We start from the raw sequence: 19,417 nt of genomic DNA on the forward strand, positions 1-19,417 counted from the left end.
TTTTCCTCTGAAAACCCTTCCAGTACTCCCGCCGCGCTCCCGCCTTTTCCCCTCTCGGCCGCGCTGTGTGAAGTGTTCCCTCGCTAGCCCCCCGGGCGGAGGCGGTCGTGCAGACCCGGACGCCACATCTCCCTGGTCCTGCGGTTCTGCTGGCGGCGCCCCCTCCTGCCGCCCCCTCCACCTACGCAAACTCCGGAGCCGGCCCTCCTCGCCTTAGTACTCTACTTTGTACTCACGGCTCCAGGGGTTTCTTCCGCACAAACCGCATGCCACTGGCTGTGCTTGTCATGGTGTGTTTCCATTCCTGAAGCCCTCCTGGAAACTTCTTCCCAGGCAGAGAACGTTTGTATTTCATACCTGTGTGAGGGTGTGGGACGAAGCAGAGGCAGCCTGAGAGAGAACGAGAAAGACTACGTATGAGAGAAAGGAAGGGAGGGAGGAACAGGGTAGAACGGGTGGATGTGGAGATACAGAGTGGAGTGAACCAAAGAAAAGTAGAGGGAGAAGAAAATAGAGAAATCTAGATTAAAAGGTATCTCCAGAGAGGTGAAGGGTAGCACACTGGACGAGAGAGACCTTAACCGGTGATAGGGGAGAGGCAGCAAGGAGCAGATACATCAGACTGAGACTGCGGGGGAAGGAATAGAACTGGAGCCGCGGCAGCGACAGAGGTGGTGCTGGGACAGAAAAAGGGGCGATGGGTGACAGGAGAGGGACAAACAGCAGGGAAGGAATTCCCTGGCTTTAATCCTTTCATTGGCTTCCTGTTGCCCTCAGGACAAAAATCCAGAATCCACTGGATGGCTACAGCAGGGAGCTGGGTGGGGGGGGGGGGGACCTTCCAGAGTTGGTCCAATTTGAGGGAAGGAACAGGCTTCCCTTTCCTGCATTGACCAGACACTGGACACTGGCTGCCCAGTGATGAAGAGGCCGCTGCTCCCTGTAGCCGAGTCACTTTACAAGGAGGGGGTGAGCTGTCCAGTGATCAGCTGCCAAACTGACAGCTGTGGGGCAGTTTGTGCCTGAATCCTGAGGGGTGGATCCGAGAAGCACCATCTGGTGTTTATGTGTTGACTTCTGTGGGGTCTGACCCATAAAGGTTTGAAGGGAAACTGCCACCATTTGGCGGGTAATCTGTAGTGGTTTTGGTCGGGGATCTCACTGTTACATTACTGAAAGTATCACACGTTTTGTGGGATACAAGTGACATTTTGGGGCGTTTCATTAGAAGATACTTGAGTCTTGCTGGAGTACATAGATCTTTGCACACATTAATTACTCTTGCATTATGACATTATGGAGGTGTCTAACTTTAGTCTCCAAAAAGAAATATATAGGCTCCTGGGGTGGTGGGTGTGTTCCTGCCAAAACAAAAGATTGATGTGAGGAACACAGTGGGATTCTTTGGCCAGTGTATAGGTGATTAGCAGGTTCTGTCCTGTAATAATGTGGGGTGTCCACTGGGATTGTATAACAAACACCATGGGAACTTGCAGAGTCTCTGAGTCAAGAAACTGGGGGACTGGGGCCCAGGTGGTACGTTTTTTCACTGGGGCAGCCTTGCTGGAGGTGGGTCTCTGGGAACAGCAGCAGAGCGGCCGCAAGGTCCTTTGGACACTGCCACTGCTCAGCAGTTCTTACCTTACCTCTGGGCAGTTACTTTGTTCACCATATATATATGGTAATGTCCCATCGTTTAAGAAAATCCACAAAAAAGAGCCTTTTACTACATTCTCCTCTCTTCAAAACAAAACATCCTCTATTAGCTACATTTCCCACTCTGGTAAGTGCTTTTTCTTACGCTCCATTTCAGAGCAGAATACACTAACGCATGCTTATACTCTGCTTTAGATCTTGCTTCCAGTTTTTTTTAAATAATAATTTTTATTTTATGTTAGTCACCATACAGTACATCCCCAGTTTTCGATGCAATGTTCCACAATTCATTATTTGCGTGTAACACCCAGTGCACCATGCAATACGTGCCCTCCTTAATATCCATCACCAGCCTATCCCATTCCCCCCCCGAAGCCCTCAGTTTGTTTCCAGTTCTTTTTTTTTTTAAGATTTTATTTATTTGAGAGAGAGCGAGAGAAGAGTGCATGAGCAGGGGGGAAGTGGAGAAGGAGAGGGAGAACCAGACTTCCCATTGAGCAGGGAGCCCTACGTGGGGCTGGATCCCAGGACTCTGAGATCATGACCTGAGCCAAAGGCAGACACTTAACCGGCTGAGCCACGCAGGCACCCCCCAGTTCTCACTTTCATATCCACCATGCCGCTGAGACTTTCCATGTCAGAGTCACTGGGGACCTCCCTACTTCTCAGTCCTGGAATTGGTTTGCTTTTATCACGCTGGTCCTCGCTACAGCATGCTGGGCTTCCTCTTCCTGAAGCACTTTCTCTTGGCCTCCACACTATTTTTTTTTAAGTAAATCTATCTTCCAGTTACCTGTTTTAATTTTCTTCTCCATGTTCATGTGTCTGTTCCCTGTGCCTGTTTCCCCTAACTCCCTGATCTCTGCAGAAGCACCCCTAGGCTTAATCCCTGAACCCCCTGTCTCCACCTCTTGCCTTTCCACATTGCTCCATCTCATGACTTTGAACACTGACGTCTCCTTTCACTGCTCCACCCAGGCCTCCAGACCTCTCCCCTGAAACCAGGGCCCTGTATCCAGCTGTCTCTGTGACGTTTCTGCTGGGACAACAGTCTGGCGTCTTCACCTTAATATGTCCAGCAGTGACCCTGAAATTCCTCCAGAAGTGTCCCCTGCAGTCTACCTCTGTGTAATAGGGAGACCCTGTATTTCCTGCAGCCAAAGTGGACACCTTGGCATGTTTGCAAAGTATGCAAGACTATTTATTAGTGTTTTAACTTAGGACAAAAGAAATAAAAATTAGATGAATATGGGAAATACATGGTTTCCAAAAGTCTTCTGAGGTATAGGGGAAAAGCCTGAAGAATTGTGATCTGCTTTGGAACTTTCTGATCTGCTTGTTTAGTACTCTCTGATCTTACCTCCTCGTCTCCTCCATTCACCCTACTCCAGCCATACAGGCCTCCCTGCCCTTTCTGGAGCCCAGAATGCCACTACCCAGGGTCTTTATGTGGATGTCCTGCCTAGAAGTCTGTGGTTCCTCACATGCAGGTGGCAAAATCTCTTCCTTCCTTGGATCTTTGTTCTGATATCATCTCTCAGTGGCGCCTTCTCTGGCTTCTGTCCCCCCGCCCCTACTCCCTTTAACATTCCATCTACTCCCTCACCCTCAATTCTGGTCCCTTTTGCCTGCTCTGAATATCTCTCTCTGCTCCTTCCCCTTCCACTGCCTAGATACTCATGACTGCAAGGCCCCAAGGGCGAGCAGAGCCAGAAGGTGCGAGGTGTGCTGGGCTGGCCTCCTGGGAAGGTGCCCCCCCCCCAGCCTCACACTGGATTGCAGATACAGCTCCTGTGCCCCTCCCAGAGACTCCCCTTCCGGTGGTCAGGGGGGGACAGGGCCCAGCCTCAGTACCAGTTAAAGTGCCCCAGGTGCTTCTGATGTGTATCCAGCATTGAGCCCCAAGGCTCTGGGTCCTCCGTTTCTGAGGATGACAGCAGCCCCTGACCCAGGGAGAGGGGAGGGCGCCCTGCTCTGTGTGGGGTGTGATCAGGGCAGGTCTGGGACCTGGAGGGGAGTGTGGGGTCCAGCCCAGGTCCCCACTGCTGCAGTGTGTGTGTGTGTGTTGGGGAGCTTCACTAGGGCGGAAGCTACTTCTGAAGAAAGGGGTGGGGACACTCACTTGGTGGTGTCTGGAGGAGTTCACTGCCCCTGAGCCCCCCTCCTGTGGCAATGGGCAGCAGAGGACTGTCGTTTCCACATGAAGGTCTTCCTGTGTGACCTTGGGGTACAGGAAGGATGTAGACTGATTCTAAGCATTAAACTGCAGATTCTTGACCCTTAGGACTGAATTCTCAAGGCCGATCTTGTCTGAGGAGGGAAAAGCCTGGCAGAGGAGGAAGAGGGAAGGAAGGAGTCAGGAATGGCGGTTTGTCAGGTACAGTCACATTCTCGGTTGATTTTGTCTCATTCCTGTGGTGCCCTTGGTGGCCTCACTGATCTTCTCTGACTCTGAAGTGTCCTGCCTGAGCGGCGTCTGTCCACACTCCCCCAGGCCTTCGCACGTCCCTCTCCTTCCACTTAGATTCCATCTCCTCCTGACTCGGTGTGGAGCCCGTGAGGAGGCCCCCTGGGTGCACCGGTGATGGGCTTCACACCAGGTGTGAATTGGAGATGGGTGTGGTCCCCGTGGTGTCAGTGTGGTTGGGCAGCAGGGACTGTTTTAGGGGCCACGTCTGAATGCACGGTCAGCTCTCTGTAGACCAGGATCAAAGAAGCCACACATGGAAGTCATGTATTAATATGCAGGAATAGTTGGAAAATTCTGGAAAACAAGCTCAATAAGAGGAAATCAGCTCTGCCTGACTTTATAATGCACTCAGAGCTAAACAAGTGAACCATGGTGTTTCCGGTTCTAAAATACTTATTTAGAATAAAGTTCAGAAATAGTTATCAGTAGGATGTTTTACTCCATAATTGGCTTTAAACTATGGAATAAACCTAAATAGCCAAAGTAAGAGGTTTTTAAAAATCATTCTCAGCACATCTAACCCACAGAGACCACGGTGTTCCTGTAGCAACTCTTGTGCACTAGATGTTTTAAGTAAAAATGGTGGGAATGTAGCCAAGATGCGGAGCATAGAACTTTCTCTCTGCCATCAGAGATGCTGTAGCCAATTCTGGTTCCACCATTATTTTTAAGTATTAAAATAAGTATATTTTAAGTATTTAAAAGTATTATATCTTTTTTAATTTCAATATTAAATGAGTGAGTCATGTATGTATGGATGTACTGACTGATTAAACTCCTAACAAAGAAGCAGTTTAGGGGCGCCTGGGTGGCACAGCGGTTAAGCGTCTGCCTTCGGCTCAGGGCGTGATCCTGGCGTTATAGGATCGAGCCCCACATCAGGCTCTTCCGCTGTGGGCCTGCTTCTTCCTCTCCCACTCCCCCTGCTTGTGTTCCCTCTCTCGCTGGCTGTCTCTATCTCTGTCGAATAAATAAAATCTTTAAAAAAACCAAAGAAGCAGTTTAGTCCCTGAGATGTAAAAGGAAGGGGACGCCCCTCCCTGTCATGTCTTCCATGGTTCATGTCTCAGTGGGGAACCACTGTTGTCAGTTCTGTGTCAAGAGTCAGTTCAAACTTTATAAAAATGCATTTACACATTGTTATAAAATTTTAGAAAAAACTCCATAATGAAGTTTGTTGTAACATTTTATTCTGCAAATTTAAAAAACGTACACAGCACATCTAGACATTGTTTTCACGTTAATAAACTCAGACACAGCTTGCTTTGATCCTCACTGGAGCATTCTCTTAATGAAGATGAGTGGGACCTTTACCATTTTTCACCGGTATAAAGAATGCCACAGTGGTTGTCTATGAGCAGACCAGCCTCTCTGCAGATGTCTGAGGATTTCTCTGGCTTGGGCCACTTGACCTGTAATTGCCGGGTCAGGGACGGTGCATTACTTGAGGAGGGATTCTGTCCAATGCGTCTCCTAAACCTGCAAAGTACCTCATCTCGGAACAACACATGAGATTCCCCCCTCCCCACCCCCAAGCAAAAGTTGGTAATCTCTTTGTGTTCTGACTACTGGGGGGAAAAGGACAATCCCTTGTATTTGTTTTCTACCTACTTGTAACTTTCATTATTTTTCTAGAATAAAACATGGTTTTTCATACTTTGCTGTTTTCCTTTGATATATTTAGGAGCTATCTTATATTTTGTAGTTTAATTCTTTACATATACGCTGTGTCTTTCTTATTTTTATCAGTGTTTTGCAGTGAAATGTAAATCTTTCCTTCTTGCCCTCTCTGCTTTCTGATCTTGCTTTGGAAGACCTCACCTAGCTTACGTAATCTCAGAGTACTGTGTTCCATTTAGTACTCTTTTGTTTAAAATTATCTCTTTAGGGGCGCCTGGGTGGCACAGCGGTTAAGCGTCTGCCTTCGGCTCAGGGCGTGATCCCGGCGTTGTGGGATCGTTAATTTGGCTTTTTACCTCCGCTATGAGCCTGCTTCTTCCTCTCCCACTCCCCCTGCTTGTGTTCCCTCTCTCGCTGGCTGTCTTTATCTGTGTCGAATAAATAAAAAATAAAATCTTTAAAAAAATTATCTCTTTAATTTGGCTTTTTAGTGTATATCTTGCAGCTATTTATTTCATTGATTGAAAAGTTTCACGTAACACACACATTAACAGGTTTTTTTCATTTCAAAATTTCAACACTTTTCATTTCAAAATTATTTCTCCTCAACACGATGGAGACGGTTTTGTTGTTGTTTTTTAAATCCCATGTTTCTTCTGCATCTGAATTGCTCTGAATTTCTAAGTCACTGAGGTCTTTATGTCACCACATCTTCCAGTAAGAATTAGGTTTGTCATGAGAGACTATGGACTATGAGAAACAAACTGAAGACTTCAGAGGGGAGGGGGTGGGGGAATGGGATAGACTGGTGATGGGTAGTAAGGAGGGCACGTATTGCATGGTGCACTGGGTGTTATACGCAACTAATGAAGCATCGAACTTTACATCGGAATCCGGGGATGTACTGTATGGTGATTAACATAATATAATTAAAAAAATCATTATAAAAAAAAAAGAATTAGGTTTGTCAGTCTTTGATCATGTCTTTCTTCTGTCTTTCAGTGAAGTTTTCTCTTCACATAGGTTGGGAAATGTCTTGCAAATAGAGGTCCTGGTACAACTGCTAATGGGAATGGGCTTCAGGCAGACCATGCAGTGGGGACTGGCGGGAGCCTGGCTGGCGCACGGGCCTCAGCCTCACCCTGTAATAGAAATGCTTCCAGTGCTTACTATGGATTGTGATGCTTGGTGGAATGGTCTTGCTCAATAGTAGCTTTTTAAATGTCCTGTTTGGCCTGATTTTTAATCATCCAGTGTTTCTTCCAAGATCTGCTGTGATCAACCTGTGTTCTACTTAATCTGTTAAATTAACGTACATCAGTAAAGTTCTTCCTCATGAATCTTTTTTTTTTTTGGTTAGTGGAATAAGCTTCACTGGGCTAATAAACTCCGTAATGGTTAAATGTCTGACTTTAAATGCAAACATGTAATGTATATTTTTGCAGATAATTTGTCACACGTGAAGATACCTCTTGTGCTCTAACTCCTCTAGGTGTGCAGAACTATCAGTAGTTGAAGAACATAGTATGTACCATGTCCACATAAACCACTGTGTGTTGGACATTTTTTCATTTATACAGCTCTTTTATTTTCCATGAAAATGGGAAATCTACAGTGTTTTAGTGCATCTGATATCCTCTGATGGAAAAACAGAATAAAACAAAATTAGGGATATCTAAATTGCTCACAGTTATCTGTTCTTGCTCAAAATGATGTCCAAACATTCATTTCAGTTGAATTGATCCTGGCATTCCTTTCCTGCTCACATTTTGTGTGAACATGAGAACTCTCCCCAAGGTTCCTTGGTGAAATGTGTTTTTCATTTCAGGGACGGTTGACATTCAGGGATGTGGCCATAGAATTCTCTCAGGAGGAGTGGGAGTGCCTGGACCCTGCTCAGAGGGCCTTGTACAGGGACGTGATGTTGGAGAACTACAGGAACCTGGTCTCCCTGGGTGAGGATAACGTTCCTCCAGAAGTCGGGATCTGCCCCAGTGAGTCTCTTAGGAGCCCCTGCTCTGCTTGACTGAGATTGAGGCCGTGTACCCTCTGAAATGAAAAAGTTTATGAGGCAGCATGTAGACTTTCACCTCCCCCTTTCTTCAGATGATCTCCCCACTCCACCCTAGATTAGTGGCACTTCCAGAAGCTGAGTAAGAACAAAACCTTATGGCAAACTTTAAAAAATATCTGATTCTGGATCCACTTTTATCCCTGTACTTTTGACTCAGTAGTTCTTGGAAGACAGCTGGACATCTATGCTTTAAAAAATCCCTTAAGCATTCCAAAGGAGAGGCTGAAAAGTTTGTGAAAAATTTTTTCTAGACACATCTGTAACATCCTCTCTCCGCAGCTGAACAAAGGGCTGGAACTGTATTCTGGAAAAGACACAGCACATCGTGTTCCTTTCTTTCTATAAGCAGGAATCCCTCTTCCTGACCTGAATAGTATCTTTATTTTGGAGCAAGGGAAAGAGCCCCAGACTGTGGAGAGCAAGGTGAAAACAGTGAAAAAGCCAAATGGGTGGGAACAACCCTTGACCTTAAGGAGCACAGGCAAGAGCTCAGAAGGGCAGAGAGGGGGCCGCACCATTAATAGTATTTGGGCAACTTTCTCCCAAGAGGGATTTTCCTTCTTGTGAGCTCTTAGAGGAAAGTTCACTTCCCTTCCCCTTGTCACTCCCTTCTTCAGATATGAAGAAGTGCATCCTCCCAAACTCTAGCTCATGCAAAGACCAAGGCAAAATCTTTATCATGACCTGTGGCCCTCTATTATATGCCCCATGACCTTTTTTTTTTTTTAAGATTTTATTTTTAAGTAATCTCTGGACCCAGTGTGGGGCTCAAACTTACAACCCAGAGATCAGGAGTCGCCTGCTCTAAGGACTGAGCCAGCCAGGAGCCCCATGCCCCTATGTCTTCTTTGGTCCCTTGACCTTAAGGAGCACTGGAAGGCTGGTAATTAAGGGGTCCTCTTTCTTCCTTGGCCTCGCCCCATTCTTGTTCCCAGTCCACACAGGTCAGAGCTGAAGACTCCCCAGTCCTGGCACCAGACCTTTTCCAGGATCCATCCCATTCTGTGTACTTGGGAGACCTTCTCCTGGGGTTGGAAAACATCAGCATCTGGGGCCCCAGAGCTCTCTGCCTCTTCAGGCCCCCCAGCCGTTTCTTCAGTTCTGCTTTTGCCACACATCAGAGAGTGTATCTAACCGGGGAGTGGGGTGGGTCTCTCGATCCAGCAGTAAAACTGCTTTCATTCACAGCAGGAGTATAAGCACGTCCACACCACACTATGCCATAAGCTTTGCTATATTGTGGTTTTGTTTGTTTTCTCTCAAAGTATTTTCTAATTTCCCTTGTGATACCTTCTTTGACCCACTGCTTCTTTTAAAGAATGCTTAAAAATTTAAATGTATTTTTGAGCTTTCCAGTTTTCCTTCAGTTCATTTCTAGTTTCGTTCTTTTGTGGTTGGAGAAAATAATTTGTATGATTTCACTCTTCTTCAATTTGTTGAGACTTGCTTCATGGACTGATATATTGTCTGTTCTGGAGAATGTTTCACATCCATGTAGGGAAGAATGTATTTTGCTCTTACCGGGTGCAGGGCTCCACCTGTGTCCATCAGTACTCGTTGGTTTGGAGTCGGGCTAAAATCGTCAGTGTCCGTACTGAACTTCTGTCTAGCTGTACTCTCCAGTTTTTGAAAGTGAGGTCTGCAAGTCTCCAAATACTATTCTGGAACAACTTTTATTTCTCCCTTCAATTCTATAAATGTTTCATATATTTTGGGGTTCGCTTGTGTGTATGTTTATATTTATTGTAATTCCTTAATGAGTTATCTTTTAAAAAATACATATGTTATCCTTTTTCTCATAAAAATTTTTACTTAAAGTATATTTTGTCTCATAATACAGCCACTGGGAAATGAAAAAATTCATTAGATTTGCTGTATTGCATTGCTCCAGACCCGAACCCACAATATCTCCACGGTATTATATGAAAACTTGCCTCCTCTATATCCTGTCCTTCTCTCCTGTTGTCATAAATTATATCTCTACATATTGTAGAGATCAATCAATGTAGATTTAAAATTAGTTTTGTTTTTTTAATCAATAGGGAAAAAGAGGAGTGACAAACCAAAAATACATTAATACTAACCTTATATACACTTATGTACTGTCTTTATTACTGTTCCTTATTTCTTGATGTGGATTCAAGTTATTGTCTCTTCCTTCATTTTAGCCTGAGGCATTCCCTTCATTTTTTTGTTGGACTGGTCTACTAGCAAGGGACTCTCAGTTTTTGTTTTTTCTGGCAATGTCTTAAATTACCCTCTATTTTGAAGGATAGTTTTGAAGTATATAGAATTCCTGGTAGACTGTTATTTCCCTTTAGCACTGTGAAAATGTCATCCCCTTGCCTTCTGGTCCATACGGGTCCTGGTGTGAAATCAGTTGGTAGTTTTACTGAGGATCTCTGTCGCCAAAGGAACTGCCTATTGCTGTTTTCAGGATTCTGTCTTTGGCTCTTGACAGTTGGATTATGAAGTGTTTCACTGTGGACATCTTCCAGTTTATCTCACTCGGGGCTTGCCAAACTCCTTGGATACGTAGATTTATGTATTTCATCAAATTTGGGAATTTTTCTGTCTTATTACTTTAGATATTTTTTCTGTTCACTTCATTCTGTCCTTTCTGGGATTCCCACCATCTTTGTTGGTACACTTGAAGGTGTCCCACAGGTCTGTTGTTCTCCATTCATTTTTCTTCATTTTTTTTCTTTCTGCTGCTAAGATTGGATAATTTCAGTTGACTTAATCTTCAAGTTTATTAGTTATTTCTTCTGCCTGTTCAGTTTGGTGTAAACTCCTTTAGGGCTTCTTCCATTTTAGTTTTTGTACTTTTCAGCTCCAAAATTTCTATTCTGGTTCCTTTTTATAATTTCTGTCTCTTTGTTGATTTTCTGTTTTGGGAACTATTGTTCTCATTGTTTCTTTGGTTCTTTGCACCTGGTTTCATTTAGTTCTTTCAGTATATTTAAAATAGTGACAAATTATTTGTCTAGCGAAGTCCAATGTCTGGGCTTCCTCAGGGCAATTTTTGTTAAATTGCTTTTTTTCCAACAACATAATTGTTGGTTTGCATGCCGCATAATTTTTTAAGCTAAACATTTTTAATATTATGACAACTCTGGAAGTCACATTCTTCCCCACCCACACCCTCATTCCAGCATTGGAGTTTGCTGCTTATTGTAGTTGTTGTTTGTTTAGTATTTTTTTGGAGTTGATTTGTGAAGTCTGTATTCTTTGTCATGTGTGGCCACTCAATCTCTGGTTAGCTTAGTGGTCAGGTAGTGATTCAACACAGAACTTCTCGAATACCTGGAACCAAAAAAACCCAAAAGCAAAAAACTCCTAAGATTCTGTGTGTTGCTTGGGAATACCTGAAACTCAGCTTGGCAGTTTACAGTGGTGCCTCAGCCTTTACCTTCTTCTTTTGCTGAGCTTGGAGGTTAGCAGGAGGGGAGGCATAGAGCTGCCTCGTGTGTTTTCTGAGCACTGATCCATCCCTGAGCATGTGCATGACTTCGATTCCTAGGAACGCATGGCAGCCTCGTGTGTTTTCTGAGCACTGATCCATCCCTGAGCATGTGCATGACTTCGATTCCTAGGAACGCATGGCAGCCTATTATTCCCCAAAGCATTTCACTCTCCAGCCCTTCTTCCCTGGCTTTTCAGTTTGTTTGCTCTTTGCCCTAAGTGTCATCTGGTAATACATTTGCCTTTAAATATGCTTGTCAAATACTGCTTCCTGCCCCGTAGCACCTCTTGAATTAATAAGCAAAGTAAAGGCAAAACTTTTTGAGCCAGTTTTTCAGTGAGCCACCAGGCAGGTCAAAGTAAAAACCCCAGTTCTTAGATAATCAAATCTGTTCTGCCACTCTCAGTACAAGAGACCTATACCAGGAACGTGGCCTGCCTCTATGCTGGAGAGAATGGGATTGGGCCATGGGAAATTAAAATGTCAAAAGCTCTTCAACTGAGATCATCTACATGTTTGCTGTAAACCTTTGTTTAGTTTCCAGAATTCTGATAAAGTTGATTCTGACAGTTTTTGCAAACTTACTTGCTGTTTTATTGGAGAGATGCACTTACAATACTCAGTGATTTTCATGCTGTTACTTTTACCCAGTTCTTTATAATACTATCTGAAAACTGGTATTTCAGAAGCCAGTGGGCATGTGTGCAACTTAGACTGCTAGGAATATGTGGGAGCTTTTCTTAAACATATTTTCCAATTCTCATCTCGTGTGCTCTTTCTGGAATATAAGTCCTTTCTCTTGTTCTTAAGAGAGAAATCATTAGAATTCCACAGTCTGTAATTTTGTGTAACTGTGGTTCCTTATTATTTACCTGCTGGACTTACCTTGGTTTAATTTAAAAATTTCATTTAATAACTTGTCATTTACAGATTATGGATTTTAGCATCTAGTTTAGAATATGACTGCAATTCAGCAATTGTTAATGTTCCAAAATGCCTATTCTGCATAGAGTATAGATAGCTTTAGAGTAGATATTAAGAATATTTTGTTATTCTAATGATGTGGTATTAAATTATTCCTGATTGTCCTATTAGCCTTTTAGTTTTACAGTTTGTAATTTCCAAGTATTTACCTTATTAATTTTTTTTAGATTTTATTTTTAAGTAATCTCTACACCCAACATGGGGCTCAAACTTACAACCCCAATATGTCACACGCTCTACTGACTAAGCCAGCCAGGTACCCATCATTAATTTCTTAAATGGATTAGTTGTCCAAAAAAGCCCCACTATTAACTTCATATATAGCTGTGCTTCAGCATTTATTTGCATATAATAATTATGCTGTAAATATGCAGTTGTATAATATATAAATATATATATTTTATATAAATTTTAAATTTTATATAAATATTTTAAATTTTATATAAATTTTACATAAATATAAAATATATATATATATCTTTAAAGATTTATTTTAGAGAGAGAGAAAGGGGGGTAGGGGTAGAGGGAGAGAGAAACCCAAGCAGTCTCTGTGCTGAGCCCTATGTGGGGCTCAATCTCACGACCCTGAGATCACGACCGGAGCCCAAATCAAGACCCACTTAACCGACTGTACCACCCAGGCCCCCCCATTTCTGTTTCTTTTCATAAAAGAAACATTTGTTTACTGCCAATTGGTGTGCGTTGTGGTATTGTGGTCAAAGAATACACTTTCTTTCAGAATGTATGTAAATTTACATAGTGTGAACGATTTGGTCATAGGGTGTTTGGAAACAGGTTTCTGGGGGCACCTGGGTGGCTCAGCTAAGTGTCTGACTCTTGATTTTGGCTCAGGTCGTGAGCTCAGGGTTCTGAGATTGAGCCCCACATTGGGCTCCATGCTAGGTGTGGAGTGTGCTAAAGATTCTCTATATCTCTATATCTCTCCCTCTGTCCCTCACCCTCTGTCTCTTAGAGAGAGAGAGAAAGAAAGTAGAGTTCCCTTAAAATAATTTGAAATACATGTCATCTTTTATTAAAGGATTCTATTCACTTTGCATTCTTAAACATTTGCAGACTTTGGTTGAGAAGTTTTTATCTCTTCATTGTAAGTATTACTCTTAGTGTAATATCCATTTTCCAACTCTAGTAAATGTGAAGACTGTGGTTTTTTATATCTTTCAGATAGCTCTGCTAGATTCATGATCAAGGAATTATTACCAAAGAAAGAAAGAAATAACAGAGAATTATGCCAACCAGTGGTCTTGGGAGGACATGAAAGCCATGGCCTTAAGGATTTTGACTTCAGGGAAGTTTGGGGAAATATGTATGAATTTGAGAGTAAATGTGGATATGAAGAAAGAAATTCCAAAGGAGTGCTTGTGACAGATACTGTAAATCTCACTGGTAGAAAAGATAAACAAGACAGCAAATCCTGGATTAATTTACCTTTAAAGCAGAGTGTTTCTTTAAGAAAAAGTACATATCAATATTTTAAACAAGGGAAGTCATTAATAAAAAATTTGTTAAAAGTAAAAAATAATGTAGTCTATGCAGGAAACAAGTATACAAAATGTTTTGAAAATAGAATTGGATTAAGCTTTCAGTCACATCTGGTTGAACTGCAGAGATTTCAAACTGAGGAGAAAGTTAATGAAGGTAATCAAGTTGAGAAGTCTGTCAAAACTTATTCTTCCATTTTGCCACTTCAAAGATTTCTTCCTAATGTCAAAACCAACCTTTGTAATAAATATGGAAGGGTTTTTATGTATCCTTCATTGTTCACACAGCACCAGAAAACAAAAATTAGAGAAAAACCATACAAATGTAATGAGTGTGGAAAGACTTTTAGCCATCATTCAGTCCTTACTAGTCATCAAAGAATTCATTCTGAGCAGAGACCGTACAAATGTAATGAGTGTGGTAAAGCCTTTAAGCAGTTCTCAAACCTCACAAGACATCAGAGAATCCATACGGGAGAGAAACCATATAAATGTAATATCTGTGACAAGGTCTTTAATCAAAATTCCCACCTTACAAATCATTGGAGAATTCATACTGGAGAAAAACCACACAAATGTCATGAATGTGGTAAGGCATTTATCAAATGTTCAGACCTCTGGCGTCATGAGAGAATTCATACTGGAGAGAAACCGTACAAATGTAATGAATGTGGTAAGGGTTTTACCAAACGTTCATATCTTTGGGATCATGAGAGAATTCATACTGGAGAGAAACCATACAAATGTATTGAATGTGGCAAAGTTTTCAGACAGTGGTCTACCCTCAGGATTCACCGAAGAATTCACACTGGTGAGAAACCCTATAAATGTAATGAGTGTGGCAAGGCTTTTAAGCAATGTTCACACCTCACTAAGCATCAGAATGTACATCCTGGAGAGAAGCCACACAAATGTACTGTGTGCACCAAGGCTTTTATCCACATTTCAAGCCTTGTGAAACATCAGAAAATCCATTCTAGAGAAAAACCGTACAAATGTAATGAATGTGGTAAGGCTTTTATCCAAAGTTCAAGTCTTGTGGAACATCAGAGAATTCATACTGGTGAGAAACCTCACAAATGTAATGAGTGTGGCAAAGCCTTTACTGTGCGTTCAAGCCTAACTAAACATGAAAAAAAACATATTGGTGAGAGACCTTACAAATGTAATGAATGTGATAAAACATATACAGTACTTGTACACCTTACCAGACATCAGAAAATACATACTGAAAAGAAACATTATGAATCTAGTATACGTGATAGTGCTTTTATTCAAAGCTCAAGCTTGGGGGATCATCAGAAAATTCACGGAAGAGAGAAACCTTACAAATGTAATGAGTGTGGCAAATCCTTTAACTGGTGTTCACGCCTTACTCGACATCAGAGAATCCATACTGGAGAGAAGCCATATAAATGTAATGTGTGTGGCAAGGCCTTTAGTCAAAATTCAAACCTTACAATTCATCAGAGAATTCATACCGGAGAGAAACCTTACAAATGTAATGAATGTGACAAAGCCTTTAAGCAGTATTCAAGCCTCATAAGACATCAGAATATACATCCTGGAGAGAAACCACACAAATGTATTGTGTGTGGTAAGGCTTTTATCAAACGTTCACACCTTTGGGGTCATGAGAGAATGCATACTAGAGAGACGCCATACAAATGTACTGAATGTGGCAAGGCCTTTAGACAATGGTCTGACCTCAGGATTCACCAAAGAACTCATGCTGGAGAGGAACCTTAGAAGTATAATGAATGGCATAAATCATTTAACCATTTTCCACAATATACTATACATCAGAGAATTTATACTAGGGAGAACTAAGTCTCTAGTCCAAGATTAATCAACCTCAGTTGTTAAATTCTTCACAGTAAGTCAAAATCATTTTAAGACTCATGAGGTGAGTGTCAGTGTAGCAAGGAGAGCTTTAGGAATGTAGCATTTCTTTCAAAAATACTTACATTACTTGAGGTCCCTTGAAAGGTCTATATCACTCACTATTTATGTCTTTTGATCTGAAATTTGGAATTTGTTGATGTTATACCTTCACTACATGTTTTTCATGTGTTACCATGATGGTCTCTGGGAGCAGAACAGTAAGATAAAAGGGCCTACTTTATTAAATGGGAATCATTCACATCCATGTATCCTGAAGGAACACTGAATTTTAACATACAGTGTTTTGTGGAATTGAATGAGGACAAGGGTTGGGCAAAGAATACTTGTAAAACAATGATGTAAATAATAATATGTTCACGATCCCTTCTAGAGATTTGTCTGTATAACAAAGGCCGCGAGTTTATCAGAAACCACTGTTCTGGGACGCCTGGGTGGCACAGCAGTTAAGCGTCTGCCTTCGGCTCAGGGCATGATCCCGGCGTTATGGGATCGAGCCCCACATGGTTCCTCTGCTGTGAGCCTGCTTCTTCCTCTCCCACTCCCCCTGCTTTGTGTTCCCTCTCTCGCTGGCTGTCTCTATCTCTGTCGAATAAATAAATAAAAATCTTAAAAAAAAAAAAAGAAAGAAACCACTGCTCTGCCAGAGGAGCATGAAACAGCAGGCTGTGAGAATGAGACTGAGATTTTCATGATAGGTTGTAGGGATTGCTCATGTGATAGAAATAATGGCGAAGTGATGGTCATCCTCTCCCTTTCATGAAAGTAGTGGTTGTATATCAAAGATGAGTGAAAAGCTAGTCATTTTGGGGAACTAAAGAGAGCAGTTTCCAGGAGAACTTAATCAAAACAACCAGAATACAGTGTTCAGGTACAGGATTCCCGTTTAACCACTACACTGATGCTGTTTTACTCAGAATGTTTAAGTAATAAAATTTAATCATTTTTCAAACTCTAAATGAATCGTGTTTTGGGTTTTTTTTTCCCCTATCAGATCAAGTCTATACGGTCTCATTATAGTATTTCATAACAAACACTAACGATACATCTGCAGGCTGCAAAGGCTGACAGGCATCTGTAACAATTTTTTTCAATGATGGAATCAAACAACATACAATTTTATGAATATATACTCATCATTTACTTGAGTTATTCTCTCTACAGTCTGCTCCTTGGATATTTATGAGGCTGTGATTAAGATACCACAGCAGTGCAACTTTAAACTCTCCCTCTAAACATTTGAAGCACGATTCTTGAATATGCATCTGATATTTCTACATGCCCTTTTTTATGCCTACATGAGACCCATGACTCGCAGTCACCTTGATTTACATGAGAATGTGTGTGTATATAATTTTTTAAAAAATATTTTATTAAGTAATGCCTACATCCAACATGGGCCTTGAACTCGAAATCCCAAGATCAAGAGTCACATGCTTTGCTGACGGAGCCAGCCAGATGCCTAGAGGCAAATATATTAAGCATAGGAAAAGTGTTAGGAAATAAAAGAAAATTTCAGGAATAGAAATATGATATGAGCAGTCCCCATGTGGAGCTTTCACTGGAGTAATCTGGAAAGATTACTGATCAAGTCTCTCCTTAAGAATGAACATATATGCTTGAGGATACCTTGGGCTTTTTTATTTGTAGGCCAACTAGGAACTTCACATATTGACCCCCCTCAGAAATAGTTATTTTAGTACTTTTAGATATCCCACAGACACAAGACGAATCCCTATCCAAAATTTAGTCTTGGATGTTAAGTCTGATAATGCTAGACACCAAGAGGGGATAAAAATGTTTAATGCACAATGAGACTTTCTGGGGATAGTAGGGCAGGTTTCCAAAGTTGCCAGAAAAAAAATGGCTTGAGAGAGCAAGAAAAGGGAGACTCATTTTATGAGGTGGCCTGCAAGTGGTTTGATCTTCCTGAGGGCACCAAACAAAAGAGCCCCTGGAGTTCTAAGTTTGACCACCACTTGTAGACTAGAAAGGATGAGGGAGGATGCACTGAATGTGTGGTTTGGGGTTCTGGGGTGGGTGGGTGGCGTATGTATGTATGTGTAATTAATTAAACTTTAAACTGTACCAGAAACAGGGAAGGCAGCTGAGAAAGGGTTGAGGCTTAAAAGCTGTCCATGGTCAAATATCAAAACAAAAACCAAAGCTAGAGTGAGATTCTAATACAACACAGAGTATTTACTCTCAAACCTTCTGATTGCTTGGTTAGGAAAGACCAGTTTTCTTCATGCTAATAACTTCTTGCACATCCTTTCCTGCTTAACCCAGTATAATTGCTGAAAGTGAAATACTGAAATACTGCTTAGAAAACTGCCTAAGATGCTTTTACACTAGTTTCACGATCATTCATGTGGGGAAGTGTTTATCAGGCAATAAATAGGATTCAATAATCTTACTAGAAGAGTTTTTCAAAGGCTATAAAAATCTCAATTTGTGATTATACTATTATTATACTATTACATGATTCTTTCAACTCTAGAAAATTTCCTTTTTATTTAGAAATTTTCATAACCTACTTCAGTTTACAATTTTCCCTCTGTTACTACACTGAAATTTTTTTTTTAAAAATGCATGAGTTAAAGACTCTTTTAAGAGTTGTATAACATGAAAATGAACCCAGGACGATAAGAGGTACAAAGTAAGTGTCCTATAGATGTGAAGAAAAAGAGTCCTTTTATATCTTTAGTTCAGTGAAAGAAGTATGACAGTATGCAATTGTGAACTGGAATCTAGTAAGACAGAGCCAAGAGATTTTTTGATACCCCACGAATCTAATAGTGGTATTTGGGGAACACAGTGTGTTCATTTTACCTTAAAATCACTTCCAATTATAAAAAAACAAAAATTATCTCCAATTCTTTTGTTATTGTTGCCATAAGACTGATCATCTCTGTCCTATATTATTGCAATGGACACCGGACCTTATATCTCCAAGTCCTTGTTAGTACAGGGTCAGGATGTCAAAATTTTTTTCTGAGTTCAACGTGAAGCTATTAGATGTTTTTACTTGATTTAATAAGACCTGTCATACCATAAAATCCACTCTTAAAATGTACTACTGTTCAGTGGCAAGGATGTCCTCTCTCACCATTCTTGTTCAACATTGTACTGGAAGTCCTGGCTGATGCAATAAGAAAAAGAAGTACACAGGACAGTCATTAGGAAGCAAGAAATAAAACTGTCTGTTCACAGATCGTATTGTCTATGTAGAAAGTCCACTGAATCAACAAAAAACTTTCACAACTAAAAAGTGATAATAGCAAGATGGAAGGACACAAGCTTAATACAATGTGCCGTTTGTGTTAGCCACCTAAATGTCATACGGTGCAATTCTTTTTTTTTTTTTTGATTTTTTTTTTTATTTATTTGACAGAGATAGAGACAGCCAGCGAGAGAGGGAACACAAGCAGGGGGAGTGGGAGAGGAAGAAGGGCTCACAGCAGAGGAGCCTGATGTGGGGCTCGATCCCATAACGCCGGGATCACGCCCTGAGCCGAAGGCAGACGCTTAACTGCTGTGCCACACCCAGGCGCCCCCATACGGTGCAATTCTAAACCACGATGTGATGGTATGTGGTAGTGGTGCCTTTGGAGGGTAATTACTGCATGAGAGTGGAACCCTTATGAATGAGATCAGTGACCTTACACAAGGGATCTCAGAGCGCTTACTCTCCACCATATAAGAATCCAACAAGATAGCCTTTTGCAGCCAAGAATAGGGCTCTC

The 19,417-nt window shown here is 41.6% G+C and overlaps 1 protein-coding gene across 2 annotated transcripts in view; it reads left to right on the plus strand.

Annotated features, from left to right (window-relative positions):
• The window catches only part of LOC100464190 (zinc finger protein 677), a 29,742-nt gene that overhangs the window by 387 nt on the left and 9,938 nt on the right, over positions 1-19,417 (plus strand). Inside the window, exons 2-4 of one of the 2 annotated variants that reach the window (XM_034639078.1) lie at positions 3,941-4,033; positions 7,575-7,740; positions 13,453-19,036. In XM_034639078.1, coding sequence (XP_034494969.1) covers positions 4,019-4,033; positions 7,575-7,740; positions 13,453-15,518 — 2,247 coding nt within the window. In that variant the 5' untranslated portion in view covers positions 3,941-4,018 and the 3' untranslated portion in view covers positions 15,519-19,036. Of the gene's footprint in view, positions 1-3,940; positions 4,034-7,574; positions 7,741-13,452; positions 19,037-19,417 lie in introns of those variants that run through there. The other variant, XM_034639079.1, reaches the window with a different exon arrangement.

The sequence above is a fragment of the Ailuropoda melanoleuca genome, chromosome 12, assembly GCF_002007445.2.
Source record: "Ailuropoda melanoleuca isolate Jingjing chromosome 12, ASM200744v2, whole genome shotgun sequence".
Lineage (NCBI taxonomy): Eukaryota > Metazoa > Chordata > Mammalia > Carnivora > Ursidae > Ailuropoda > Ailuropoda melanoleuca.